This window comes from Podarcis melisellensis (genome assembly GCF_964234715.1).
Source record: "Podarcis melisellensis genome assembly, chromosome: 10".
Taxonomy (NCBI): Eukaryota; Metazoa; Chordata; class Lepidosauria; order Squamata; family Lacertidae; genus Podarcis; species Podarcis melisellensis.
In genome coordinates, this window is record NC_138542.1 from 837,840 (window position 1) to 865,542 (window position 27,703).

General features: G+C 44.8%; 1 protein-coding gene across 6 annotated transcripts in view; it reads left to right on the forward strand.

The window, feature by feature from the left end:
- Window positions 1-27,703, forward strand: part of ITPR2 (inositol 1,4,5-trisphosphate receptor type 2) — a 313,187-nt gene that overhangs the window by 226,078 nt on the left and 59,406 nt on the right. For 5 of the 6 annotated variants that reach the window (XM_081927580.1, XM_081927582.1, XM_081927581.1 and 2 more), the window contains 6 exons: window positions 1,157-1,344; window positions 3,237-3,423; window positions 5,584-5,840; window positions 7,910-8,110; window positions 13,737-13,847; window positions 24,726-24,821. In XM_081927580.1, the coding sequence (XP_081783706.1) occupies window positions 1,157-1,344; window positions 3,237-3,423; window positions 5,584-5,840; window positions 7,910-8,110; window positions 13,737-13,847; window positions 24,726-24,821 (1,040 nt within the window). The remainder of the gene's footprint in view (window positions 1-1,156; window positions 1,345-3,236; window positions 3,424-5,583; window positions 5,841-7,909; window positions 8,111-13,736; window positions 13,848-24,725; window positions 24,822-27,703) is intronic. The other variant, XM_081927583.1, reaches the window with a different exon arrangement.

Here is a 27,703-nt window from a genome sequence, read left to right on the forward strand (position 1 = left end):
TTAAGCCAATTTTGATGTTTTAATTATTTTGCTTAATTCATATTTATGTTATTTCCCAGTAAAGTGGGGGAAACTATTTGGTGGCCATTGAAGCCCCTGCTTCCTGAACACTGAAAATCTTTATGACATTTTTCATATACCTTCAGGCCTCTCTGCAAAGCCATGAAGGCTAGAAACTTGCAGCACAGTGCAGCAGCAATTAGTCACAACTAGCAAAAATTTGATTGATTTAAGTGAGACTGATGACTACTTTTAGCTAATTTATGTGCATTTTAAAAAATAAAATAAAATAAAAGCTGAAATCCCCGGGAAGTTGAATTCTGCATCCAGCATGCTTTGGTTTTGTACAGTGGCAGAATGCACACAGCCTTGACCTTGCCACTAACATTAGATTTACAGGACATGGGGCAGTTAAAGTAGAGCCAGGTTAGGTCAAAAGTTTACAACAATCTCTTGGAGGAGCATAGACCTGTTTCTGATGGATCCCATAGCAGCACCTGTGCTGGTAGCTGATCTTCTAACAAAGAAAGCCAGTTGAGGTAGACATTTCCTTGATCTTGCAAAGCCCCTCTGACGTTCTAAAGGAAAAGTGGCGCACAGGAAGCTACAAGTCAGACTGTTTGTCCACCTCTGCTCCAGAGTGTATGCTTTGCAAAAAATGTACACTACCACAGAGCTATGGTCTGCCCCCACCCCACCCCAGAAAAGATGGATACTCAATCCAGTTTAGTTGTGCCTTCAAGTGTTAAGATTTCTTGAACATGCATTCTTCATTAGTAAATCTAAAGCATATTTGTGGACCACAGGGATTTAAAATTTTAAATAAAAAACAAGGACACTCAAGTCAGCATATCTCCTGGGGTAGGGCACTTTATACATGCTGAGAATGGCTCTCATTTTCATTTCCCTCCTGTTTTTTAGAGCTTAGCCCTGATTCATATTAGAATCTGTTGATTATTTGATTACTTTTATTTTAAAAAGTGGCACTCTCTTATGTTAGTATGTTAGTATAATAGTGTGTCCACAAGTGTTATAGCCAGATATTGAATACAAGAAAATTAGGCAATTACACTTACCTAGGAATGATTTGATTTCAGAATGAATGTATCTGAATCTTGGCTTTTATTTTATCTTATCTTATCTTATCTTATTCCAGGTAGCTTTTCAGGACAAGATTCAGATAAGTCTGGTGTTTCAATGCAAGATATTCAGTGCCTTCTGGATAAAGAAGGCGCATCAGAACTTGTCACAGATGTCATAGTTAGTACCAAAAATGACAGGATATTCTCTGAAGCCATCCTGCTTGGGATTGCATTGCTTGAAGGTGGAAACACACAGATCCAGGTACTTACTTGGTATTGCTTTGTTCTTTCTGCCTATATTGAAAACCTGTTCAAATATGAAAACAACTTAAGGGTGCACACAGAGAAATGAACAAGCAGGAGTCAATGCATTTCAAGGTGAGCTTCTCTTCCCTTTGCCTTTCCTCCTGAGACATGCATTGCCTGCCACTCTAGGGCTTTTACTCTTCCAAGGGCATCAAATTGCCTCCCCACATTGTGTGGGCATGTCATGTGATGAGTCACGTTGCATGTCATGTGACATGTCCCGCCCCCACCGAGCACTCACTCGCCAGATCAGGACACACAGGTATCTTGCCGCTGTAATGATGGTGTTCGCACGGACCTGGTGAGAAATGGGATCCACGTTCAGCCTGCTCCTCCCAATGTGAGGAGGAGGCAGAGTGGGGCCGCTGGGCTCTGGCTTCTCCTCCCCGTGCAATATTGGCAGGGAGGCAGAGCGGGCCACAGGATTTTGGAGGAGCCCAGCCCCCTCCTTGAAAAATTTGGGGGTCCTGAAGACCCCTCAGCCCCTACCATTCAGCATGTCTGTACTCTTCCCCTCATGCTTTAGCAGACCGTCTGCTCTTTCCCCTCTAATGCCCTTCCAAATATCACACTTGCATGGCAGATCTGTTGTTGCTTTTTATCAGTTTATCAGATCTGTTGTTGCTTTTTTATCAGTTTTTTGCTCTTTTGACTGAGGAAGGGGAGGTGGCTTAGTGATGGCATATGGTCCAGCCAATTAAATGCTGAGCATGGTCAGCACCTGCTGAACGTTGACAGAATTGGTTTCCTCTGAGCTTGATGCTGCAGGGAAGATGGTATGTCTAACCAAAATAGGTTAGTGTAATTCCACAGGGGCTTGATTTCTCTGATTATGTATGTATGCACATGCCCTCAGAGTGCCTTGTATCTTCTTCCAGTGCTGCGGGTTGGTGAGGGTCTGGTGCCAGCCCTGCTTGTTAATCAATTAATTTAAAGAAAGGTTTCAGTCTGAATAATTTGATCTGAGCCAAGTATGTGCACCAGGAAAAAACCTCATTGTGATTATGATGAAAAGCTCATTGAAACACTGAGGTGGTGATGACATAAAACCTAGTGTTGGATTTATTAGGAAAAGGACTTAAAAGTATTATAAATATGGTGTGGCCATATTTAGAATACTGTGGGCTGTATCCAATGTGCCCATTGAAATCAATGGACATATCCAATTTAGACCTGGGAAAGGGGATTACACAAATTCATGGAGAGCGAGTCTATAAATTGCTGTTAGCAATCATATCCAGAACCATTTCCATAACCAGAACCTCCACATTCAGAGGCAGCTGCTAGGGACCAGCAACAAGGAAAGGTCATTATCTTCACACTCTGGTTGTGAGCATCCAGGGGTATCTGTAGGACAACCTTGTTCAACCTTGGGTCCCCAGTTGTTCTTTGACCATCTCTGGTCATTGGCAAAGCTGCCACAGAATTATGGGAGTTGTGCTCTAACAACATCTAGTGACCCAAAGCTGAAGGGCTCTACTGTAGGATTCAGAATGAAGGATTAGGTGAACCTTGATCTGACAAAACAAAGGAATTCCTTGTGTTCTGAGTGACATTGCCAATATTTATTTGGCACCATTAAAAATAACCTATTAGCCTTGCATTTTGCTAGTGCTCACTAGTGGTAACAATTTCATCCTGATGACTCTGTTATGCAGATCTGGAAATAAAGCACATTTCTAAAGGTATGTGGGCTTTCTTTTTCTCTGGCATAAGACATTATTAACTACCACCTATAGTCTTTGTTTGCCAAGCTGTAATATGTTATTTGTATGTCCAGTACTATGATAGCAAATATTTCCCCATTATTAATCTGCTGATATCTAAAAGGTTACTTTCCCCCTTCAGTATTCCTTTTACCAGCAACTGAATGAGCAGAAAAAATCGGAAAAGTTTTTCAAAGTTCTGTATGATAGAATGAAAATGGCCCAGCAGGAAATCCGATCAACTGTAACAGTGAACACAATTGATTTGAGCAGCAAAAAGAAAGATGATGACAACAATGACCTGACCGTATCAGTTTCAAAAAAGAGAGGTAAAGAAAACTGGGGCTGTATTTCATCACCAACATTCATTTCACTGCAGACTCAGAACAGTCCAAACAACTACAGCTTTTTGCAGGGGGAAACAGGATAAAGGCAACTTCTGCATTTGGTGGGGCAGTATGATGAATGACCCACTTCAAAAAGTGTAGTCAAGATTGGAGGGTTCAGAAACTCAAGCAAGAACAAGTTCCATAAAAACATACAAGAAACCTTATTAAAACAAACTCCGAAAAAGGAAAAGCTTCAAGTGATTATACAAATTAAGACTGCTCAGAGGCTAAAAAATAACAAAAACAATCTTCTCTAGCTAGCTGACTGAAACACTTGCACATAAATCTTAGCAGGCTGAGTGAGAAAGCAAAATACCTTCCTAGGTCTGAACAGGTGCTGACCATCCATGCTGAGAGCTCCCTATGCTCGCCACAGCCCAGGTTTTTAAGGAAATGCTGATTATGAGCATTCACCCCTTCCGCCCAACGAAATCAGCACCTGCTCCCATTACATGTCTTTGATTACTGTTTGACACTGATCTTGAGGTCTTAATGAGATGTAAGGATCTCTGGCAGGCAAGCAAGCCCCAATAAGAAGTAATGACTCTTATGTATGTTTGTTTACAACAAAACACATTCAGACTTCTCACCTGCTTGTGTTGACAATAGTTGGTCAGTCTGAGTCTTTGCCCCTTCCACAGCAGGAAGGACATCAAACTCCCGCCTTTCTCATTGTGCCCTCTGATCTTATCCAATCTCCTAGAACAGGGACTGAGAGGCTGGCCTTTGCCCTCCCCACTTTCACTTGACACAGTCTCAGACCTCTGCTTTTCTGCTGATTGCCTAGTAGCGCTCTGGCTGCCTTCCAACTCTCCCACTTCTTGAGAGCTAACAGTGTCTTCCTCAAGAAGGGGGGTCGAATTACGCTTTCTAGACTCTGTCAGCCAGCTCTCATCTGCAGAGTAGTTCCCTCTTTCACTTAGCTTAAGTTCTGTGTCTGATTCTTCCCCTGGCCTTTGGTGAGCCATGTTCCTGACATGAGAGGCATCTGTGTTTAGGCTCATTATTCCAGGAATCCTAATAAATGCCCATGCAACCCGCAAGCTAATCCTAAAAGGACTATATCACCACAGGCAGCTTTAATATTCACTACTGACACATTCAACATTTGTTCAAAATATTTACATGCCACATGCCACATCATAATAAAACTTCACCACAAACCTTCAGTGCAAAATCTGTCACTACCAATTCAAAAAACAGAAGTAAAATAAACTAAATTAGTACCATATATAAAAGAAAGAAAAAAAATATAATAATAGAATTGTAGGATTGGAAGGGCCCCAAAGTGATCTCACCTGCTAATGCTTGGGAGAAACAAACCATAGTTCCTGGGTTAGCATTACGTGTGACCATGGTTCATTTTGTTCTGAACGAACCATAATCTGTAGCCACAGTTGTTTTTAGCCTTCTACTTGTGGTTTGTTGGAGCAGAACAAACTATGATCCCCAGTTCTTACTTAACACTAAACCAGAGATTATGGGTTGCTTCTCTGTACACTACTGGAGGGACAAAGTAGGCAAGGTCAGTGTGTTCATTGTAAACTAGTAACTGTGGTTAACACTGATGTCACAAAAGAGGCCAAAGACTAGGCTGGAAGCCTCCTTAACATTAAGTTTTATATGTGCAAGGAGTTTCTTGCAATTTCTACATGTGGTACAATCTAGGAATAATTTTATCATATGATAAGTAGTTTATCTGGATCAGACCCCTAAAGTGATAAGTTTAAGAACTGTGGCACGGATATCCAAAATATATGTACTGTAGCTGACCTGAATTATCACACAGCTCAATGTTGGCTGGGTTCTCAATGTGACTGGGTTCTCAATGTGTTCCTTACCAAAATCTTGACTCGTATTCATGCCTGCCACCATGTGCTGGGAACATTTTGCTATAATATAGGTCGTTAGTCTACCACCTTTTTATTGATACACCAACAAGCCGAAAGCATCATAGAAGAGACTAAAGGATCACTTCAAATTCTAATGATGTATTTCTGTATCAAAATGCTTTACAGGTTTTTTTTTTATTCTCACAAGAACTTGAGTGTAGCTCAATTATTTATATTTTATGATAATCATACATTTGTTATCGTATAGTAAGAGATTCAAATCTGCATCTGAAAGAAGGAATGAAGGGGCAATTAACAGAAGCCTCGATGGCAACATCTAAAGCCTATTGCGTATACCGCCGAGAAATGGACCCAGAAATAGATCTCATGAGTGCTGGAACAGATGCCGGGAATGTAGATGAAAAATCTTCAGAAGAAATGACAATGAGTCCTGCTATTGTGATTATGCAACCAATACTAAGGTTTCTTCAGTTATTATGTGAGAATCACAATCGAGAACTTCAGGTATGCTCTTGACTTTTTATCCCTAACCTTGCAAAAGGAGTAGCCGCCACAGAAGTATGAAAGTAATACAAGTGGAGGAAGCTCATTGTATGAGCAGGCCTTAAAACATCTGATAGAGATTTGAAGCTATTTTGTATGATATTTTGCAGCCCATGCTTTCTACCCTACATCTCACTGAAATGTAAATAGTTTAAAACAACCTACCATATATTTTAGGGACGCGGGTGGCGCTGTGGGTAAAACCTCAGTGCCTAGGACTTGCTGATCGTAAGGTTGGCAGTTCAAATCCCCGCGGTGAGGTGAGCTCCCGTCGTTCGGTTCCAGCTCCTGCCCACCTAGCAGTTCGAAAGCACCCCTAAGTGCAAGTAGATAAATAGGTACCGCTTTATAGCGGGAAGGTAAACGCTGTTTCCGTGTGCGGCGCTGGTGCTGGCTCGCCAGATGCAGCTTTGTCACGCTGGCCACGTGACCCGGAAGTGTCTCCGGACGGCGCCGTCTCCCAGCCTCTTAAGCGAGATGAGCACGCAACCCTAGAGTCGGACACGACTGGCCCGTACGGGCAGGGGTACCTTTACCTTTTTACCATATATTTTGCAAAGTTGTTTGTCTGTGCTCTATGCATTTGGACACCTCTTAAGAGAGTGTATCCAAATTTTGCATGATGGCTTCTGAGAGACTTCATTCTGGGAGTTCCAGAATGACTACTACCACACGCCACACCAAGTGCCCTGCACCTCACTCTGTACCTCAGTAAACACCAGCAACCTGCTATCTGGGAAGCCAGGATATTACCGGTGGCCACTGCTGAACATGACTAACTATGGTCAATTGTTTTCAATAAATCCACTCTGACTAAAACTTTGTTGTCTACAAGTGATGATAAGGAAGCATATTTATCTTAAAAACTGAAATAAACTTGCCGATATGATTTATGCAGCCTGTTATGTACTGAAGTTCTCACCCTGGGCCAGCAGGGGGATACTGTAGATAGTTTTCACTCAGGTCCACGTCAGTTATTTTAGGCGGGAAACCCTGGGTTGTTGTTGCTACAATGTTGACAGCCGGCTGCCTATAAAAGCAGGCCAGCTGAGCTGTTTGCTGTTCGGTTCTGTCCAGCTTACAAATAAAGAGCTGCTCTGGAGAAATCGCTGTGTCGTCTGCTATGTTCGCCCACAACTTAACACAGCCAGTGTACTAACATGTTTTAATCTTTAAAGCTTTTTTAAAAATTCAGTGCTACTCCCTAGAAATAGGACTACTTGATTTGAATGACATTAGTATTTTTATTTTCAATCCTGGAAATTAATTTGGAGGAGAGTTATGATAATGCAAAATTTGCTAATTTGTGACAGTTTGTTCCTTATATTTGTTTTCAGTATTGGCTCAGTTCAGACCATAATTTGCACTAACCATGGGTTTGAACTTTAGAGCAAGCTTTGTAATTTAGAACATGGTTTAGAGCTGGTTTCTATCTGCTCAACCCTCAATCCAAAAAAATCCCAAATTCACTCCTGCTTCTGTGATAGCACAGCTTCTAGCAGTGGAGCAATGGTCCTTTTGCATCCAGGTTCAGTTCCCATTATCTCCAGTTCAGACTAGGAGAGACCCTTTCCTTGCCTGAAACATTGGAGAGCCACTGTCAGTCATTGTTGACAATATTGAGTCTTGAGATTCAGAGAATCTCTTCACAGTATATAGAATACTTTTTATTCTCTGTTTGTATTTTGTATTTGTAAAACCAATACAAAAGTTTTTTTAAAAAAGATAAATAGTTTGACTCACTGTAAGGGAGCTTCTTCGGTTCGTAACTATGGTTTGTCAATTCAATAATGCAATAATGCAAAATTATACTAAGTGCAGACCACAGTTTACAAAACCTATTCAGACTGTGGTTTCTAATTTTTGTTTATCAGTTGGTGGCAAAGCAGTGAATATCACTTCAGACATCACATGAAACTGCAATAATTAAGCTACTTTAACAATGGTTTGGGATAATGCCTGACTGAATTGAACCAGGGTGTTTAATATGATGTCTGCATATGCATAAGGGTTTTCCCCCCTATTTTCAGAACTTTTTAAGAAATCAGAACAACAAGACCAACTACAACCTAGTATGTGAGACACTTCAGTTTTTAGATTGCATTTGTGGAAGTACAACAGGTGGACTAGGACTTTTGGGCTTGTACATCAATGAGAAGAATGTAGCTCTGGTGAACCAAACACTTGAAAGCTTGACTGAATATTGTCAAGGTCCATGCCATGAAAACCAGGTAACTTAAAAACTTCCATTGAAGAATCTTCACTGAATTCCGATCTGCATCCAAAAAGTGTAATCACCTAATTAATAGCATGATAATATCTGATGCATTATGCTTCATTGCTTTATGCTGCTAGAAATGCCATTGGAAATTCAGGTCTGAAAGAAACCTAGAATTTTTTTCTAAACTAGACCAGGCCTTTTCTGGCGTATTTTTTCAGCTGCATGTTTATTTATTTTATAAAGTGGGTAGACTTGTTTAAACAAGTGAAGACGCCTGCATGGGCTCAGTATGCAGGGAGTTCCAAAGTGTAGATGCTGCCACACTAAATGATTGAGTCCTTTGAAATGCATAACAGATATTATGTGGCACCTGTAGCAGTGCTAATTCCACAAATTTAAGTGGTTGAGTGAACACATGTAAGGTAAGTTTACTGGTTATGTTATCAGTTAATATTGGTATTTGTAGGGTTGCTAGTTTGCAACCTAGTGAACCTGATTTTACATTTCATGCTAAAGATTGAGTGAGAGGTTTTGTAGCGGTTCTGTTTTGCTTCCATTCATCATCCTTCCATGCTTGCTGTGGAGTGATGCCATAGTCTTGATCACTAAAGCAAGCAAAGGAGAGAGAGAGTGGATGACCTCCTGCATTGTCATAGGTCAGGTATGTCCAACTCCCAAGAGACTGTGAACCAGTAGATTGCGACCGACCTGTTTTTCCTGATGACAACCTGGCAGCCTTGGAGTAGCAGGGGTTCCCACTCCGAGTATTTAACCACACCATCTTTGTTTCTGCCCTAAAGTATGAATGTATGTGCATATGTAAAATGGGCACTATCATAACTAACATGGTGACAACAATAGCAATATTTTTTTCTTACAGAAAGCATGTTTATGCACATGCTTTCACATTAGTATATAAGCAAAGATGTGTGTGGCAACAGAATGCACAGGTAGTCTTTGCTGAAACACAAGAAAACAAATTAACTACCCCCAGGGGCATAGGAAGGGGGCGGGGGGTGAGTCTCCCCGGGTGCCTTCATGGAGGGGGTGACAAATTATCAAGGAACAATCACTGCCCTACTAGGGTGATTCATAAAAAACTTTTTTTAAAAAATGCCTGATCCAAAAGTCTTATCTTAGTACACTAGGGATTATATAGCTATATATGAAATTTCATGCATATCAGTTAATATCTTGACCCTCCTCCATGAAAATAGCAGTTTACTTGGCCATTTTCCTATGTCATGAAGGCTGAAATTTCCATTCAGTGGAGCAGGGTCTACATGGTGGACTACATGGAACTGGCTGAAATGACTGGCAGAATCCACGACTTGGGGGAAGAAGCGATGGAAGAGGACTGGACTAAATTTAAGGACTATTTACAAAAATACCATAAGTTGTACGAATGTTAAAAATTGCACGATTTGGAAGTTTTGGCTTCAGCGATTAGATTTTTGAAATAGAAAATTAAGTCAAAAGTAAGAAAGGGAAGAAATTTAAGGTATTATTAAAGGTGATAAAAGGTATAAGTAATTGACAAAGAGTATTTTAAATTCAAAATATTTGAAAGGTACAAATTAAGATGTGAAAAAAGGTAATAATTTGCTGACACTCTAATGGTAAATAATGCATGGTATGGGAGATGTGGGGAAGTCCGATTGGTTATGTAAAAATATTTCTGAAAATGGAATTTTTTCTTTTTCTTTTAATTACTTGTTTATTTTATCTTTTTTATATGAACTTTATACTCCTGTTTGCGTACTTGAAAATGTAATAAAAATATTTATAAAAAAATGAATAAAAAAAGATATTAACTGATATGCATGAAATTATATAGCTATATACCGTATTTTTCGCACCATAGGACGCACCGGACAATAGGACGCACCTTGTTTTAGAGGGGGGAGAACAAGGGGGGGAAAATTCTTCTGCCCTCTGCCCAGCGCCCCTTCAGCGAAGCGGCAGGAGGCGCTGCGCAGAGAGTGGGAGAATTTTCACCCTTTTGTTTTCCCGCTCTAAAACAAGGTGCCGTTTAAGGTGCGTTCAGGCGGCTACTTTGGAAGCCTGGAGAGCGAGAGGGGTCGGTGCGCACCGACCCCTCTCGCTCTCCAGGCTTCAGGTTCCTTTCGACCTGCTCTTTGGGGCTGGCGGGGGAAGCCCACCACCAGTCCCAAAGAGCAGGTCAGGGAGCAGCGGCCATAGGCGCGCGTCACCTCTCCAGCCGGGAGAGCGTCGTGGGGGGGGCTGCTTTAGACCTGTGCGTGCTCTCCCGGCTGGAGAGGTGACGCGCGCCTATGGAGGCTCCTGCCATATGCGCGCGTCACCTCTCCAGCCGGGAGAGGGTCGTGGGGGGCTAAAGCAGCCCCCCGCGACAGTCTCGCAGCTGGGGCGGGGGAAGCCCGAGCTTCCCTCTCCCCCAGAACGGGACCCAGAGCCATGCCGAAGCTGCGCGCAGTTTTGGCATCGCTCTGGGAGCTTGCGGGGCTGGGGGAGGAGGAAGCCCTCCGCCAGCCTCCAAACCATGTCAGGAGACAGCGGGAGGGCGCGCTGCGCCTCTCCCGCTGTCTCCCGAGTTTGCGGGGCTGGCGACGGGGAGGAGCAGGCTTCTCCCCCCCGCCAGCCTTCTAGCCAAGTCGGGGGGCAGCGGGAAGGGCGTGCTGCGCCTCTCCCACTGTCTCCCGAGTTTGCAGGGCTGGCGATGGGGAGGAGCAGGCTTCTCCCACCCCCCCGCCAGCCTTCTAGCCAAGTCGGGAGACAGCGGGAAGGGCGCGCTGCGCCTCTCCCGCTGTCCCCCGAGTTTGCGGGGCTGGTGACGGGGAGGAGCAGGCTTCTCCCCCCTGCCAGCCTTCTAGCCAAGTCGGGGGACAGCGGGATGGCGGCGTTCCGCCTCCCCGCTGTCCCCCGAGCTTGTGGGGCTGGAGGTGGGGCTCTCCTGAAGCTTGGAGAGCAAGAGGGGTCGGTGCGCACCGACCCCTCTCGCTCTCCAGCTTCAGCGAAAGCCTGCATTCGCACCATAGGACGCACACACATTTTCCCTTCATTTTTGGAGGGGAAAAAGTGCGTCCTATGGTGCGAAAATACCTTTGGAGCAGGCTTTTTTTTAAAAAAAAGTTTTTTATGACCCGTCCTACTGCCCCACCCTCCGCTTGGCTTCCCAGGTCCTAGAAAGTTGGCCTAGGTGAAGAAAATGAGACGCCACCGAGTAGAGTAGGCCTTGCCTTGCCTTGCCTTCGCCCCGCCCCCTACACACAGCCAATTGGCCAGCTGGGTTGGGGGCGGGGCGAAGGCAAGGCAAGGCAAAGTCTCCTCGGCCTCCTTTTCTTCACCTAGGCCGACTTTCCGGGCTGCTTTTCGGGCCCAACCCCCCCTCCGAAAAACATTTGCTGCCCCCAAAAGTGGAGCGTGTGGGACAATGGCAGTGCTGCCGCCCCGTTTTGCCCGCGTGTGGCGCCGGGAGGAGCAGCTCCCATCTCAAGGCTAAGTACAGCAAACTGTACATTCCCACCTCTCTCCCCAAGGCCAGATTATTTCCCTCTGTGTGCTTGTGTATCTGGGTCTCCCTTGTATCTATTAGAGACTATTCTCTTGCCTTTACTTTGATGCTACTGATTACTTCTGCCACTTTAATTCTAGAGAAAGTGTTTAATTTAAAAAGGATCTGTACTATAGAATAACAGTGGTAACAATACGTTGAAGAGAAGTAAATATTTTGGGGAGGGTGGTCCCAAAGCCCTAGCGCCACCATCCCAAGGAGGAGAGGACTCTGGTACTCTTTTCTCCTCCCCTCCCAAATGTCTTTCTCTCTATCTGAGTTGGCTCCCTGCCTGTTACATGCGTGTGGGGTTCCTCTCTGTGTAAATTCTTCAAGCTGTTCCTGCGCACACCTGACAAATCTGCCCCATTGTCAAAATTTATCTTTTCCCCCACCTCCAGTTGTGTGTCCTGGCTGAGGGGGAAAACAGGAAAGACAGATGGCCATCGGTCAGGGATGGTCTAGTTGAGATTCCTGCATTGCCCCAGAGGTTTGGCTAGATGACGCTCAGGGGTCCCTTCCAACTGAGCATGCTAAACGGAGGTGGGTAGGTGGTGAGTTGAGGGAAAACATGCCAGCTGCCACCTTTCACTATCCCACCTTTCTGCCTGAGACAAAGGTCTTAGTTTGACTAAGATCCAGCCGTGGACCTTGTATGATACATAGCATTTCTGTAGTGCTTTAGAGCAGTGTTTTTCAACCACTGTTCCACGGCACACTAGTGTGCCGCGAGATGTTGCCTGGTGTGCCGTGGGGAAAATTGAAAAATTCAAAAGATTTAAAAATAAAGTATTTTATAATTTTTCATATTTCTGTTTACTTACTATTTCATAATAAAGTAATTATAAAATACTTTCTTTGTGTTTATTTGATTCCTATTCAAGAGAATTACTTCATATATAGTCAATATAGGCACAGAGTTAATTTTTTTAACATTTTCTAATGGTGGTGTGCCTCGTGATTTTTTTCATGAAACAAGTGTGCCTTTGCCCAAAAAGGGTTGAAAAACACTGCTTTAGAGTACAGTGGTACCTCAGGTTACAGACACTTCAGGTTACAGACTCTGCTAGCCCAGAAATAGTACCTTGGGTTAAGAACTTTGCTTCAGGATGAGAACAGAAATCTTGCAGCGGCAGCAGGAGGCCCCATAGCTAAAGTGGTGCTTCAGGTTAAGAACAGTTTCAGGTAAAGAATGGACCTCCAGAATGAATTAAATTCTTAACCCGAGGTAATTTGTATTTACAAAATTCGTGAAATATTATTTCAGGATTCTGGAGTGGGGCAGTATCAGTGTAGGACACTGTGCTGCTCCGTGCTACAGAGTTATCGATCAAGCTACCAAGGAGTGTGGTGGAGTCTCCTTCTTTGGAGGTCTTTAAGCAGAGGCTTGACAACCATATGTCAGGAGTGCTCTGATGGTGTTTCCTGCTTGGCAGGGGGTTGGACTCGATGGCCCTTGTGGTCTCTTCCAACTCTAGGATTCTATGATTCTAAGTCCTTAGATTACATTTGCTGCTGCTGCTATGGAATAAGTATAATTCAGGCTGTTATAACACATAAACTTTGAAAAAGTGGGGACTTTATTTGTTTTTGGGTGTTTTGTGGTGGGTTTGCACATGTTTGTCGCTTGTTCAGACTGCAGCTCTGTATCCTTCTCCCCTCCAAAAAAGTATATTAAATTCATATATACTGCATCACTAATAGGCACAGCTTGCATGTCCATTCAGCATCTGAAAATCAACTAAAAAGTTCGTTTTATATCAACTGGTGCTAAAAAGGAAAATGGTTTGGATTTCAATAATAATAATAATAATAATAATAATAATTTCCTATTTGTGGTTTTGCAACAGGGGTCAATCAAGATTTCTCCTCAGTGTCTAGGGGAAGTATTCAACTAGTTTTTTTACTCAGAGTAGACCCATTGAAATTAATTGATGTAACTCTTGTTCATTTATTCCAATGAGTCTGCTGTGAGTAAAATTTAGTTACCCTAGACTCTGATTCAAAACACTAACTGTGTCACCTTAGGCCCCAAGAAATTATTGTATATCTGAAAATTTGCAATATGTACACTGCTGTCTTTATAATTATTTTTATGTTCTAGTCCTGCATAGCGACACATGAATCTAATGGCATAGACATTATCATTGCCTTGATCCTGAATGATATCAATCCTCTTGGAAAATACCGTATGGACCTAGTGCTTCAGTTGAAGGTACAGTGTTTACAGGGCTATTCTATACATATTTTCTCAGAAATAAGTTCCACTGGGTTCAGTGGGACTCACTTCTAGCTATGCATATATAGGATTTCAGCCTTTATCATCTATACTCATCCCATGGCTCAAACTCACAAGCCGCTGTACTTGCACAGCAGCTCATAGAACTGGACTTAAGATTTACATTGGTGCAGTAGCGGTTGGTAGGGTTGGGTGCCAGCATGTGCCTGACCTCCCACCACTAGTATCATGGCAGCTTTCTGGAAGGGGCAAGGCAGCCACAAGTTTGGTGTAGTGTAAATGTACCAGAAGGAGCAATGGATTTGTTCCGCAGTTGCACTTTCACCTTGCTGCCACCTTGCCGGAGTAATCCACAATTATGCTGGTAGCAGGAGGTCAGCTTGCATGATATTGCATGATGCATTTCTTTAAAAAACATCCGCTGCAGTAAATTCTTTGAACTAAGGAGCATTCCCTTCCTGGGCAAAACACATTCCTAATGGGATATGAACTCGGGGGGTTGTGTTGTTTGCCAAAAAGCATAAGCTAAAGCTTTGCACTTTCTGTACATGAGAGTTTATTTTTTAATAATTGTCAGGGGCTCAGGAGCAGAGGCACAGGAGAGGGAGGAAATGGAGAGCGAGGGGGAGGAATCCGAGGGCAGTGTAGGGGGTGACAGTGGCCCGAGGGATTCCTGGAGTCTGTCCAGCGAATCGGAAGACTCGCAGAAGGGAGCGCCGATGGCCAGGGCAAGGGGGGTGCCAAGGGGGACACCCCAGAAGGAAGGGGCCAGCGGGGACTCCCAGAGCAGTAGTTGGAAATCAGGACCAGCTTCCCCACCAGAGCGCAGTGGGGGGAGGAGTCCCAGGCATCGGGACCAGTGTTCCCACCACCAGCGAGAGGAGATGAGTCAGGATTGACCACGCCTCCATCGGAGAGCGGGGAAACGGCCGAGAGGAAGGTTGCCGGCTGGGCGCACGCGCCAAGTTCAAATGTACAGGCGAGCGGCACAGCAGATAGCCCGGATAGGGAGCCAGGTCCTAAAGCCCGCCGAAAGGAGGGGCAAGAATCAGGGGGGTCAACGTCAGAAGAGTCCAGAAAGGAGGAAACCCCAGGGGGCGGAAGGACCCAGAGGAGGAAAGAGCAACGGAAGAGGTGGAGTAAGGCTAGAGTCTTAAACTGGTGTACAGGGGGCGGAGACTCAGATGGAGCTTCGCCGGTCTAGCTTCTAGACGTAGAGCTGCACGCTGCGGTTTGGAAATGGAAACTAATCGTCAATAAAGACTTTTGTACGTTACTACTGACTAGCGTTGGTCCTCTGTGAGCTGGGACCTAGAGGCAGCCCTGATAATAATAATAATAATAATAATAATAATAATAATAATAAAAATAAAAATAAAATAATAATAATTTTTATTTATACCCCGCCCTCCCCAGCCAAGGCCAGGCTCAGAGCGGCTTACAAGCAATAATAAAATCAAATTGAACGATTAAAACTTAAAAACAAAATTAAAATACAACATTAAAATATTGAGACATTAAAATATTAAAATGTAGCCTCATCGCAGGAGGAGAAGGAAAAGAAAAAAGAAAGGGGGGAATCAAATTGGCTACAAGCCAAAGGCCAGGCGGAACAACTCTGTCTTACAGGCCCTGCGAAAAGAAATCAGATCCTGCAGGGCCCTGGTCTCATGAGGCAGAGCGTTCCACCAGGCCGGAGCCAGAGTTGAAAAGGCCATGGCTCTGGTTGAAGCTAATCTAACTTCCTTACCCTAACCACTAGGGTGTTGCTATTTATGGACCTTGAGGCTCTCCGTGGGGCATACCGGGAGAGTCGGTCCCGTAGGTACGAGGGTCCTAGGCCGTGAAGGGCTTTAAAGGTCAAAAGCAGCACCTTAAATCTGACCCTGTACTCTACCGGGAGCCAGTGCAGTTTGAAAAGCACTGGGTGAATATGCTCACATGGCAGAGACCCCGTGAGGAGCCTCGCTGCAGCATTCTGCACCCGCTGGAGTTTCTGGGACAGCTTCAAGGGCAGCCCCGCATAGAGAGAATTACAGTAGTCAAGCCTGGAGATGACTGTCGCATGGATCACTGTGGCCAGGTCGGGGCGGGAAAGTTAAGGGACCAACTGCTTGATGCGGCGAAGGTGGAAAAATGTCACCTTGGGTGTTGCTGTAACTTGCGCCTCCATGGAAAGGGAGGCGTCAAGGATTACACCCAAACTCTTAATGGAAGGCAATGGCACTAACTGGGCCCCCGCAAGAGAAGGGAGTTGGTCCCTCATCCCCATGCCATCCCAACCCAGCCATAGGACCTCTTAACCCAAATGTTTCCAAATCCTTAATATGACATTTGTGCACACATTCACAAAAGTGTGTGTAGCAAACACAGGATGAGCTGGAGTGCTTGCATGTGTGCTCATGCCCTGGCAGCTGTTCCATGTACACAATATGGGTTGCATGTTTGGGGCCAATGTGTTTATGTATGTATATATCTACACTTCACTGTACATACTGCACTGTACTGCACTGTACACTACATCGTACATGAGCTGGCAGGTGGTGCACAGTGAGTGCCCTGTCAGCCTGCCATATATTGAGCATACATTTCAACAAAAGGTGGTAGGGCCAGTGGGGGTCTAGCATGTTTCATCTCCACAAAGTTGAATGCAACTACAACAGCCATGCTAATATTAAACAGTATGACAGAGGACGATCAGCCCAGGGAATATACCCACTTTGCAAAGCATGGGGGCAGTGTGATAAATTATATTGCAATCTTGCAATTTGCATATAGGTTTGTCATGGAGTTTGAGGTGGGCCATAATATTGAAAGTGATAATTTACCACTAACAATGGTACTAGTAGGCCCAGTATTTAACAATTCTTCCCCCAAAACTCAATTTATCTCTAATGCAAACTTAGGTGTGACTGCAGGCCATAGAATTAAGTGGACCCCACCAGTACTCAGCCTAGCTCTGACTCATCTTCATGAGGTCAACCAAATAACAGAATCTTTGGAAAACTTTCCAGACTGGCCTCCAGTATCTACAACTGAGGTCAAGAACCTTATTTCACAGTTAAATAATAATAAAGCACCAGGCATAGACTATTTGCCCCCAGAGCTGTTAAAGTCTAACACCAACTGGTGGGTCTCCCTGTTGGCAGTAATTATCTCATTTATCAATTCATCCAGGTTATTTGGGCCACAGCGGTAGTTATCCCCATATTCAAAAAAGGCTTTACATCCCATCTGGCTAGTTATAAACCAGTTAGTTTGTTACCTGTAATTAGCAAATTATATGCAAAGCATCCTTAACATAAGCTAGCTGATTGGATAACTGATTAAACTATTCTTGCCAAAGAGCAAGCAGGATTTAGACAAGGCAGATCCACCATTGCTTTGTACTAGCCCATTTTATAGATAAGTATATATATATATAAAAAATAAAAAAATTGTCCAGTAGCACCTTAGAGACCAACTAAGTTTGTTCTTGGTATGAGCTTTCGTTTTTGTTTTTTGTTTTTACTATATTTCTACTGCATCAGACCAACACGGCTACCTACCTGAATATAGATAAGTATGTTAAGTAACCAGGTGGTGTGCTATATGTAGCTTTCATTGATCCGAAAGCTGCATTCGATTCAATCTCTCGAGTAAGACTGTCGGATTAGCTGAACTCTTCAAGTATAGATAAAAGATTATTGTTCTTGACTAAATGTCTATATAAAAACAGTGTGGTGAAAGTGCGTTGCTCTACAAATGGGCAGCTCACAGAATCTGTACCAGCCACAGATGGAGTTAAGCAAGGTTTTATTCTAACTCCCGCAGTGTTTAATTTATATATAAATGATATTGTCCAGAGTTTAACATCCCCAGAGTACCACGCCCCTAAATTGGCCAAAAAACCCCCCATCTCTATATTATTATATGCAGATGATGCAGTACTTCTATCTCAAACAAAAATGGGCCTAAAAAGATAATTGAGGGAATTCACAGGATACTGCCAAAGGGAACAGCTGGCTGTGAAGAAAACAAGAAAACTAAAGTCATTGTGTTTTCAAGAAACTATAGGGCCCATAGATAGTCTTTAAATACCTCGGCCTTATTTTTCAGTCAACAGTGTCATGGGAAGCACATCAGAAATACTGTATGCAAAGGCAAAAGCATCTCAAAGCACCAAAAATCTGACATGCTTTTTCCGTACAAAAGGTAGCAATCACATACTATCAGCACTTGAAGTGTTTAAAGCTAAATCCCCAGCACAGTTATTGTTTGGAGCTGAGATTTGGACCTTGGATCTACTGAAGCTGTTCAATCTTAAGTTCCTATGGCAATTTTTTTCTGTTCCATCCTGTATTCCAAATGCTTTGTTGTGTTTAGAGGCTAGCCTCCCCTATGTTGAATTACAAATTTGGCGTAGGATATTTACTTATTGGCTTCACCTAAATTTAATCCCCACTGGTCTATTACCCTTGGTATCGCAAGATTGTCATGAGAGCACTTGGACTAAAATTGTCAAGAAAAAGCTTTACTTTTCTGGTTTGTCACCGCAAAAGTTTATTAACACTGGGTTTCGTAAAGCAAATAATTTAATTAGACAGCGCCTATATGATACTGAGCGAGAGAATAATTTGGCCACAATAAGGAAATTTTGTCCATGGTATGATTATTTCCCACCTAGTCATTTTGACATGTTGGCACCCTACCTGCAAAATTTAACAATTCCAAAATACAGACACACTTTCACTTTTGCATTTTTGCACTTTCACCTTCGGCTGTACTTGAGGGTCGATTTCAGAAAATTCGGCTGGAAAAACGGTCATGTTCGTGTGGAGATGGCAGTATTGAGTCAGTGGTTCATGTGCTTCTGGCTTGCACTCTTTCTAAAGATTTGAGGAGTGAGGTTATTGCCCCTCTATTATTGTCCATGCCAGGCAGCTCAATGAGTGCTACTGTGTCCTTTCTTCTATCAGATCAAGATGATCAGGCGACAGAAAAAACTGCAAGGTTTTTAGGTGGGGGCAATTAGAATAAGATCTATTATTTGATTATTGATGTAATCCTCCAAAATGCATTTTGTATAGTTAAGTTTTACCTCTATCTTCAGTATATTTTATTTTATTTTATTTCTATATGTGATGGGATGATGAGCTGCTTGTGCGTAAAATGCAAGTCCCTCAGAGTTTGATCAGGTTTTCAAACCTCTGCCTGTGATGGAGCCCCTCCAGCATGGCTGCGTCAATCGCTAGTAGAATCCGAAAGTGGTTGCTTTCGGAATCGTTTCCAACATAAAAGCTCTTTAACGGAAACACGTCTTCTGGACTCTCGGCGTGACAGTTTCCGGCGAGGAGTGGGTGTCCCTATAGGAGGTCCTGAGACCTCCCCACTGTTTTCGCTGGAAGCGTCTCTGAGCCATCCCTCCGACTCACTTTCCCTTGGAGTTCTTGCTCGCCCTCTACTGGTTCCCTCTTCCGCTGCTACTTCTCTCTCAACCTCAATGAGCCTTTGCACCTCCGGTTCTTTGGATGGCAGTTCCCTGACATCCACCTCCCCTCCAGGGCCCCCTTCACCCCCTCCCGTCTCCTCCCCTACGGGCGGTGAGGAGGTAAAACCCCTGAAAGAACCTCCCTCATCTTCCGAAGTCTCGAACACTTCCCTCCACTTGTTGCTGTCCCTGGTCTCTCGGTACTCTTCGTCATCGGAGTCCACTCCCTCTTCCAACTCCGACTCCGCGAACCCTTCCAGTTCCTCTTCCTCGTCGGTGGTGCCGAAATACTCCCTCCTAAACCTTGCTACCGGCTGAGGTTTCCTCGGGAATCTTTGGTGGAACGTTTCTGTTAAAACCTCGTCATTGACTTCCTCTGCAATCACCCAGGTGTTTTCTGACTCCGGTTCCCCTTCCCACGCCACCAAATACTCCACCTGATTTCCCTTCCACCTGGAATCGAGGATTTCCGCTACATGGTTGCGGCGTTCCCTCTCTTCCAAGGCTGGTCCCCTGACGTGCTCCCCTTCACGTCCCCCCCTGTATGGTGACAGTAACGACCTGTGGAACACTGGGTGCAATTTCATGTGGTTGGGTAACCGGAGTTTGAAAGCCACCGGGTTGACCTGCTGAATGACCTCAAAGGGTCCCAATCTTCTGGGCCTCAATTTCTTACAACCCCCTTTGAACGGCAACCCTTGGGTTGACAGCCACACTTGATCCCCCACCCTTATGGTTTCACCTTCCCTTCTGTTCTTGTCTGCCTGCTTCTTATATTGTGCCTTGGCCCTTTCTAAGTTGAGCTGGAGCTGATGATGGATCGCTTCCATCTCTTCTACAAAATGTTCAGCCGCTGGGACGCTCCATCTGTCCCCTCCTTCCCCTGGAAATGCCCTGGGGTGACACCCGTAATTAGCCAAAAAGGGGCTCATCCCTGTGGACACATTCTCCGCATTATTGTAGGCAAATTCTGCCAGCGCCAACTTTTCGACCCAATCGTTCTCTCTGTCATTGACATAACACCTCAGATATTGTTGAAGAATGCCATTTGCTCTTTCCGCCTGCCCGTTGGTTTCAGGGTGCCGGGCAGTTGAAAAATTGACTTCCACGTGCAGCAAGCTCATGAGCTTCCTCCAGAACCTGGAAGTAAATTGTTTGCCGCGGTCTGAGATCACCCTCAAGGGAGCCCCGTGCAACCTAAAGATGTGTTCTACAAACAACTTCGCTGTTTCTTCCGCTGTGACTGCATGTGAGCATGCTACAAAGTGGCACATCTTAGTTAACAGGTCTACTACTACCATGATGGCTGTTTTCCCCTTGGACTTCGGCAGATCCGTCATAAAATCTATTGATACCGCTTCCCAAGGCCGTTCTGGTGTGGGTAATGGTTCTAATAACCCTGCCGGCGCCCTTCTTTCCCCTTTGGCTCGCTGACATTGGTCACACCCTCTTACATACTCCCTTACATCTTCCCTCACCTTGGGCCACCAAAATTCCCTGGTAACCAACCACATGGTCTTGTGTTGCCCAAAATGTCCCGCCGTGGGGCTATCGTGCAACTGCTTGAGTACTCTCCCCCTCAATTCACCTTCGGGTATATACAGTGCCCCTTTGTAATTCAATGCCCCATTTCTTTCTTCAAAACCTCCGGGGCTCTCGCCCTCCCCCCTGAGACCTCTGAGCTTATCCTGGGCATATTCATCATTTTCCATTTCCTCTACCAGTTCTCGTTGCCCCACCAGCGCCGCCCCACACACCCAGCGGTCCTCAGGGATGACATGTCTCTCTTCGATCGCCCCCTCCCCTTCCCAATACTCTGGTTTGCGTGAGAGCGCGTCCGCCCTGACGTTTTCTGGGCCTGGCACATAACAAATTTCAAAGTGGAATTTGGAGAATTCCTGTGCCCATCTCACTTGTCGTTGGTTGAGCACTCGAGCTGTTCTCCAATACTCTAAATTCTTGTGGTCGGTGCACACTTGCACCTTGTGTTGTGCCCCAATTAATAAATGTCTCCACCTCCGGAACGCTTCGTGAATGGCAAGTAGTTCCCTGTCATACACCGTGTAGTTCCTCTCGGATTTATTCAGCTTCCGCGAGAAGAAGGCACACGGTCTCCACTCCGACGTACTCCTCCCCGGTTGAAGAAGTACCGCCCCTACCGCCCGGTCGGATGCATCGGTTTCCACTCTCATGGGTTTTCGTAAATCCACATGCAGAAGTTGTTCTTCCGAGGCGAAAGCCCTTTTCAGTTCTTCAAATGCTCGCTCCGCCTCTGCCGTCCAAACAAATTTCTTCTTGCTGCTGAGGCAGTCGGTGATGGGCGCCGTCAAGTGGGCAAAGTTCTTGATGAACTTCCGATAAAAGTTCCCAAACCCCAAGAATCTTTGCACATCCTTCTTGGTCTTCGGTGTCTTCCATTCCAGTACCGCTTGGACCTTGCCTGGATCCATGGCCAATCCCTTGTCTGACAAGCGGTACCCCAGGAATTCCACCTCCTTGGTATGAAACTGGCACTTCTCCAGTTTCACTCACAGCTGGTTGGCTTGCAGCCTGCCCAACACTTCTCGAACGTCCCTCACATGCTGCTCCTCATCTTCCGAATACACCAACACGTCGTCTAAAAAGGCCACACAATTCTTGTAGAGCAAAGGTCCCAGAACGTGGTTAATAAAAGCTTGAAAGCACGCGGAGCCTCCTTGTAGACCGAAGGGCATAACGAGGTATTCAAAGGCTCCCAAAGGGGTGAACATGGTGGTCTTCCATTCATCCCCCTTCCTTATGCGTATCAGATTGTACGCCCCCCGCAGGTCCAGCTTTGTAAAAATCTTTCCCTTCCTTACCCTGGTCAAAATGTCATCAATTCGGGGCATAGGGAAAGCCAGGGGTTCCGACACTGCATTCAGGGCCCTAAAGTCACACACAAGTCTCGGCTTATCTGTGTTTTTTTTGTCCACAAAAAACACTGGGCTGCCCCCCACCGCTCGGGACTCTCTGATGAAACCTCGCTTCAGGTTTTTGTCAATGAACTCCCTCAGCTCCTGCATCTCCCTGTCTGACATGGCGTACAGCTTGCCCACTGGGAGTTGGGCCCCAGGGAGTAGGTTGATTTGACAGTCAAAGGGTCTATGCGGTGGCAGTTTGTCTGCTTCCCTTTCGCTGAATACGTTGCTCAGATCTGCGTATTGCGGGGGCACTTTCCCTTTGTCCATTACTTCCATCCTGGCTAGGGTGACTCTGGCTCCTCCCGGAACCTTCCCCTCCTTGCAGTGTTCTAGGCAATGCGCTGACCCAAAGGAGACCACCCTCTGATGCCAGCCCACTAGCGGATCGTGTAGCGCCAGCCAGCTCATCCCCAAAATGATGGGAGCTCCTCCCAAGGTGGCCACATTAAACGCTATCCGTTCGGTGTGCCTTGCCACCCTCATTATCATCGGGACAGTCTGTTGGCTAACTTCTCCCCCCAACAGCTCTCTGCCGTCAATCTAGTCACCTGCAAGGGGTTACTTAAAGGGATGGTCTGTATTTGGTGCTCAGCTGCAAACTCCTTACTCATGAAATTACAGGAGCTGCCTGAATCCAAAAGCGCCTTGATCTTTAGTGGGTGTCCGTTTGGCAGTTCTAGTAACACCTCTATCACTAAAGCAGGTCTGGGAGGTTCCGGCGCTTTCACTGCTCTTTGGCCTGGCTGCTGTGCCCCGACGGTGGCAGCCAGGCGTTGGCTTTTACTTGCTCCTTGCTTTCCTCTTCCTTTTCCCCAACAGCTCCTGCCATCCCTTGCCATTCCTTTCTTTGTGGGCAGACTCTGGCAAAGTGCCCTGGCTGTTGGCAGAGATAACATCTCTTGGCGCTCTTTCCCTCCTTCTTCCGCCCTTCACTGGGATTTGAAACTGCGCGCGCCCGCGCTGTTCCAACTTCCATCAGCTCTGCCGGCGGGAAAGGTGGCTCTGGAATGTCTGGAATGCGGAGCTCCCTCCAACGGTCTCCTTTCCCTTCCCGCTTTTCCAAAGCCCTCGCCTCCTGGCGCGCTCCTATGGACAGCGCAGATTTGGTCAGCTGATCCATAGACTCCGCCCTGGGCCCCCGGGAAAGTTCATCTTTGACGGCCGAAGAAAGCCCCTCTTCGAAAAGCATCTGGATGGGTTCCGCCGATAGGTCCCACCCCAATTTATGAATCAGCATAGTAAACTCAGTCCAGTACTCACGGACAGATCGGCTTCCCTGCTGGCAAGCCATTAACTGCCTTCGCACCACCCCCTGCTCAATGTCGCTGGAAAACATCAGGTCCATGGCACGAAAAAACTTCCTCGTGTCCTTTAGGATCTCATTATTCGCTGCCATCAGGGGTCTAACCCAGTCCTTCGCCCCCAATTCGAGATGGCCAATTACAAAAGCCACTCGCGATTCCTCGTCGGGGAAGTCATCAAACTGCAGGTTGAGAGCGTATTGCATCTCTGTTCTAAAGGCATGATAGTTCCTGGGATCCCCCCCGAATTTCTGCACCAATCCTGGCACCTTTCTGGCGAGCGGGGTGGTTTTCTCCTTTCCCTTTTCTGCATCCTGAGCCCTCCTCTCCTCAAGCCTCGCCGTTTGCAGCGCCAGCTGGATCTCCAACGCCCTGTACCTTTCCTCCAGGCTTGGACCCCCTCCAGCTGCTCCTGCTCCTCCGGTTCCGGCTGGGTTGCTCATGATGCCTCTCCCTGCACAAGCTGGCTTTCGGAGACTTTCGGATTGCTGTGATGGGATGATGAGCTGCTTGTGCGTAAAATGCAAGTCCCTCAGAGTTTGATCAGGTTTTCAAACCTCTGCCTGTGACGGAGCCCCTCCAGCATGGCTGCGTCAATCGCTAGTAGAATCCGAAAGTGGTTGCTTTCGGAATCGTTTCCAACATAAAAGCTCTTTAACGGAAACACGTCTTCTGGACTCTCGGCGTGACAGTTTCCGGCGAGGAGTGGGTGTCCCTATAGGAGGTCCTGAGACCTCCCCACTGTTTTCGCTGGAAGCGTCTCTGAGCCATCCCTCCGACTCACTTTCCCTTGGAGTTCTTGCTCGCCCTCTACTGGTTCCCTCTTCCGCTGCTACTTCTCTCTCAACCTCAATGAGCCTGTGCACCTCCGGTTCTTTGGATGGCAGTTCCCTGACACTATAGATAGTGGCTGATGCATTTAAAGATTCTTCTGATCTGATCTATCTGATCACACTTGCAAAGAAATAAGTTAAATAGCTTTACACTGCACTAATGTTATGTCTTTCAAAAACAAATGCAAGCAGTTTAAATTCTTATCTAATAAAGAAAGCAGCCCTAGCAATATCAATTAAAGCAAATACAGGGATCATTAATTCATGAAATAAATTTTAACAGCATCAATTCAATTCTGTGCCCTCAGAATAATGCCTCCAAGCTTTTGTTGGCTATTATGGAAAGCAGGCACGACAGTGAAAATGCTGAAAGAATCCTTTTCAACATGAGACCAAGAGAGCTGGTAAGTAAATATTTGTATATTCTTTTTCTTTTTAATTGAAAATGTCACCATCATTTTGTAAAATAAATTATTTGATATCGCTTAATAGTTTCTGCACCCAGACAGTGACTGGATGTCACATCAGGATGGGAGCCGCAAGTCACAAATAGTTTTTTAAACAGGTCAGGCATTTAAGCAGGTCTGTCTTTATGACTTCATTACTGTTATTCATTCTAAGCATTATTTTCTATAATTGTTTTCTTAACTAAATTATCATACTTCAGTAAGCTCTCTTGGAAGAACATTACAAGCTGAAGAACCTAAGTTAACCATAAAAACCTGTATTATAAAATAAAATAGGCTTAAATTCAATAAAACATTTTTGCTGTATCTCTCCCCCACCCTTCCTTGCAAACAGAGGCTGTGCTGTCCCAAGGGCCCAACATAGGTTATAGCCATTTTGTCAATTATTTTCCAATATAAACCCAATTACACAAATTAGTTCCAAATTAATACAATTTTGTTAAGAGGCCTCCCACGCATCATTCTTGTTGGATCTTTATGATCTAATATTACTGCATTTCATATTCTTATTTATTTCTATTACATTCCATTTTTTAAAATTATCACATAATTAACAGCTGCACTTTTAATCATTTCTATTCATGTTATTATATTATTTAACTTCCCCAAAAAGCTTCAAGTGAGGAACCATAGCTTTTTCCTTTTCATTCTGCGAATGCCACATCCAAAAGTCAGTTGTTAGTCTCTTGGCCTTATGTGTCTCTATGATGTTTTCCTTTTTCCTGCAGCATTTGGGAGTATCTCCTTACTCCCACTATCATTGTTGTATTCCAGCCTGGTTGTGGCAAAGCGGCAACTTCAAGGTTAAAGCCTCTTTTTTCTCTGACTCAGCTCCTTTCCATAATACTCAAGCAGTTCCAAATTGACAAGAGCAGATCCCTCCCTTCCACTGGCACCAAGAATCAACAAGTTCCAGAGATTCGCCATTTCTTCCTCTGGCTGGGAAGGGAGGGAAAAGTCGGTGCCATTCCTCTTCCGACATACAAAAAGCCCTCATGCCACTTTCCTTCTGCCGCTACCATAGAATTTTGCTTTTTTAAAAAATTGGTTATATCCAGTGCTTTTTTTCTAAAAACATGTTTAGGGGTACTCTCATTATCCTACTCATATGGAAATACTGCCCCTCAATGAGACCAAACTTAGATTCACAAAATGTTTAGGGGTATGCATACCCCCCCCCCAGAAAAAAGCACTGGTTATATCTCAACTTCTCCATGATCTCTTAGTCTTTAAGTCTTTTTTATGGCGGGGGGGGGTAGGCTCTAACTCCCAGCGATATCTTTCCAAACAAAACAACCAGGCTCTCCTCCCGCCTTCACTCCTTTCAAGCCACACACAGCTTTACATCTTCTTTTAAATATCTCTTCATCAAGCCATCCTCACTTGTATAGTTTAAAATCCAATATTAGAAAAGGTTTGCCGGATCAAAAATGAAAAAAATTCTATAAAATGTAGCAAAGAGCCCTCCTCTCCTCCATCTACCGCCAGCACAAGTTAGAATCTTCTCCCAATTTCAAACCTCTGTTCCATGCAGCTGATTGTTCACAGTTATAATGTCCATCTCGTCTGTTGTGCACCTGTTCTTAATGCCAATTAAAACCCAATTATAAGGAGAACCTCTGCATCCAATGGCAATTTGGGGGGTGGGGTTTGCATCAGGAGAATTGCATAGCACCCAGTGCTTCCGCCTATCCCCACACTGATCTGTGCCAGGGCGAGCCATTGAGACGACGTTGGGCTGCCAGTACCTCCCGTACCCCAAGAGGTTTATAGGGAATTGTTTAACCCCTTCCACCCCCTTTTTCAGCCTGTGCCTCTCTGATGTTGAGAGAGCCATCACCATGGCACGGGACAGGAACTGGAAGCACTATAGCCATTTTGTATAGGGCAGGTCTCGGTCCTTTTCCCTTTGATTTGCAGCCCACAGCCCAGGACTGGAGCCAAAAGTGAGCAGGGCTACACTCTCTTTCTATCTTCCTTATATCAACAACCTCAGATATGCGGATGACACAACCTTGATGGCAGAAAGTGAGGAGGAATTAAAGAACCTTTTAACAAGGGTGAAAGAGGAGAGCGCAAAATATGGTCTGAAGCTCAACATCGAAAAAAACGAAGATCATGGCCACTGGGCCCATCACCTCCTGGCAAATAGAAGGGGAGGAAATAGAGGCAGTGAGAGATTTTACTTTCTTTTTTAAAAAAATAATTTTTTATTAATTTTCACAAATAAAACATACGTAACACATCACATTTTCAACTTTAACAAATTTTTCCAATTTTGGACTTCCTTCAGCCTCTTTGACAATCATCCAATTTTAGATTTTAAATACACAGTTCTTGAGTTCACTATTACCTTTAGTAAACCATTTACAACTTATTTTTCCTTTCTTGCAATATTTCTTTAGCTTTTACAGAGCTTCTTTGAGTGCCACCAACGTTATTTCTCTATCACTTGTACTTTCCCAATAGTCCACCATCTTTCTCCAGTCCTCGATAAACTTTTGATCTCGTAGATATCTAATCTTCCCTGTCAATTTATCCAGTTCTGCATAGTCCATCAACTTTGTTCTCCACTCTTCTAGTGTTGGAACTTGTTCCTGTTTCCAATTCTGGGCCAGTAATATTCTCGCTGCTGTTACCGCTCCATGATCTCTGCAGATGGTGACAGCAGTCACGAAATTAAAAGACGCCTGCTCCTTGGGAGAAAGGCGATGGCAAACCTAGACAGCATCTTAAAAAGCAGAGACATCACCTTGCCAACAAAGGTCCGTATAGTTAAAGCCATGGTTTTCCCAGTAGTGATGTATGGAAGTGAGAAC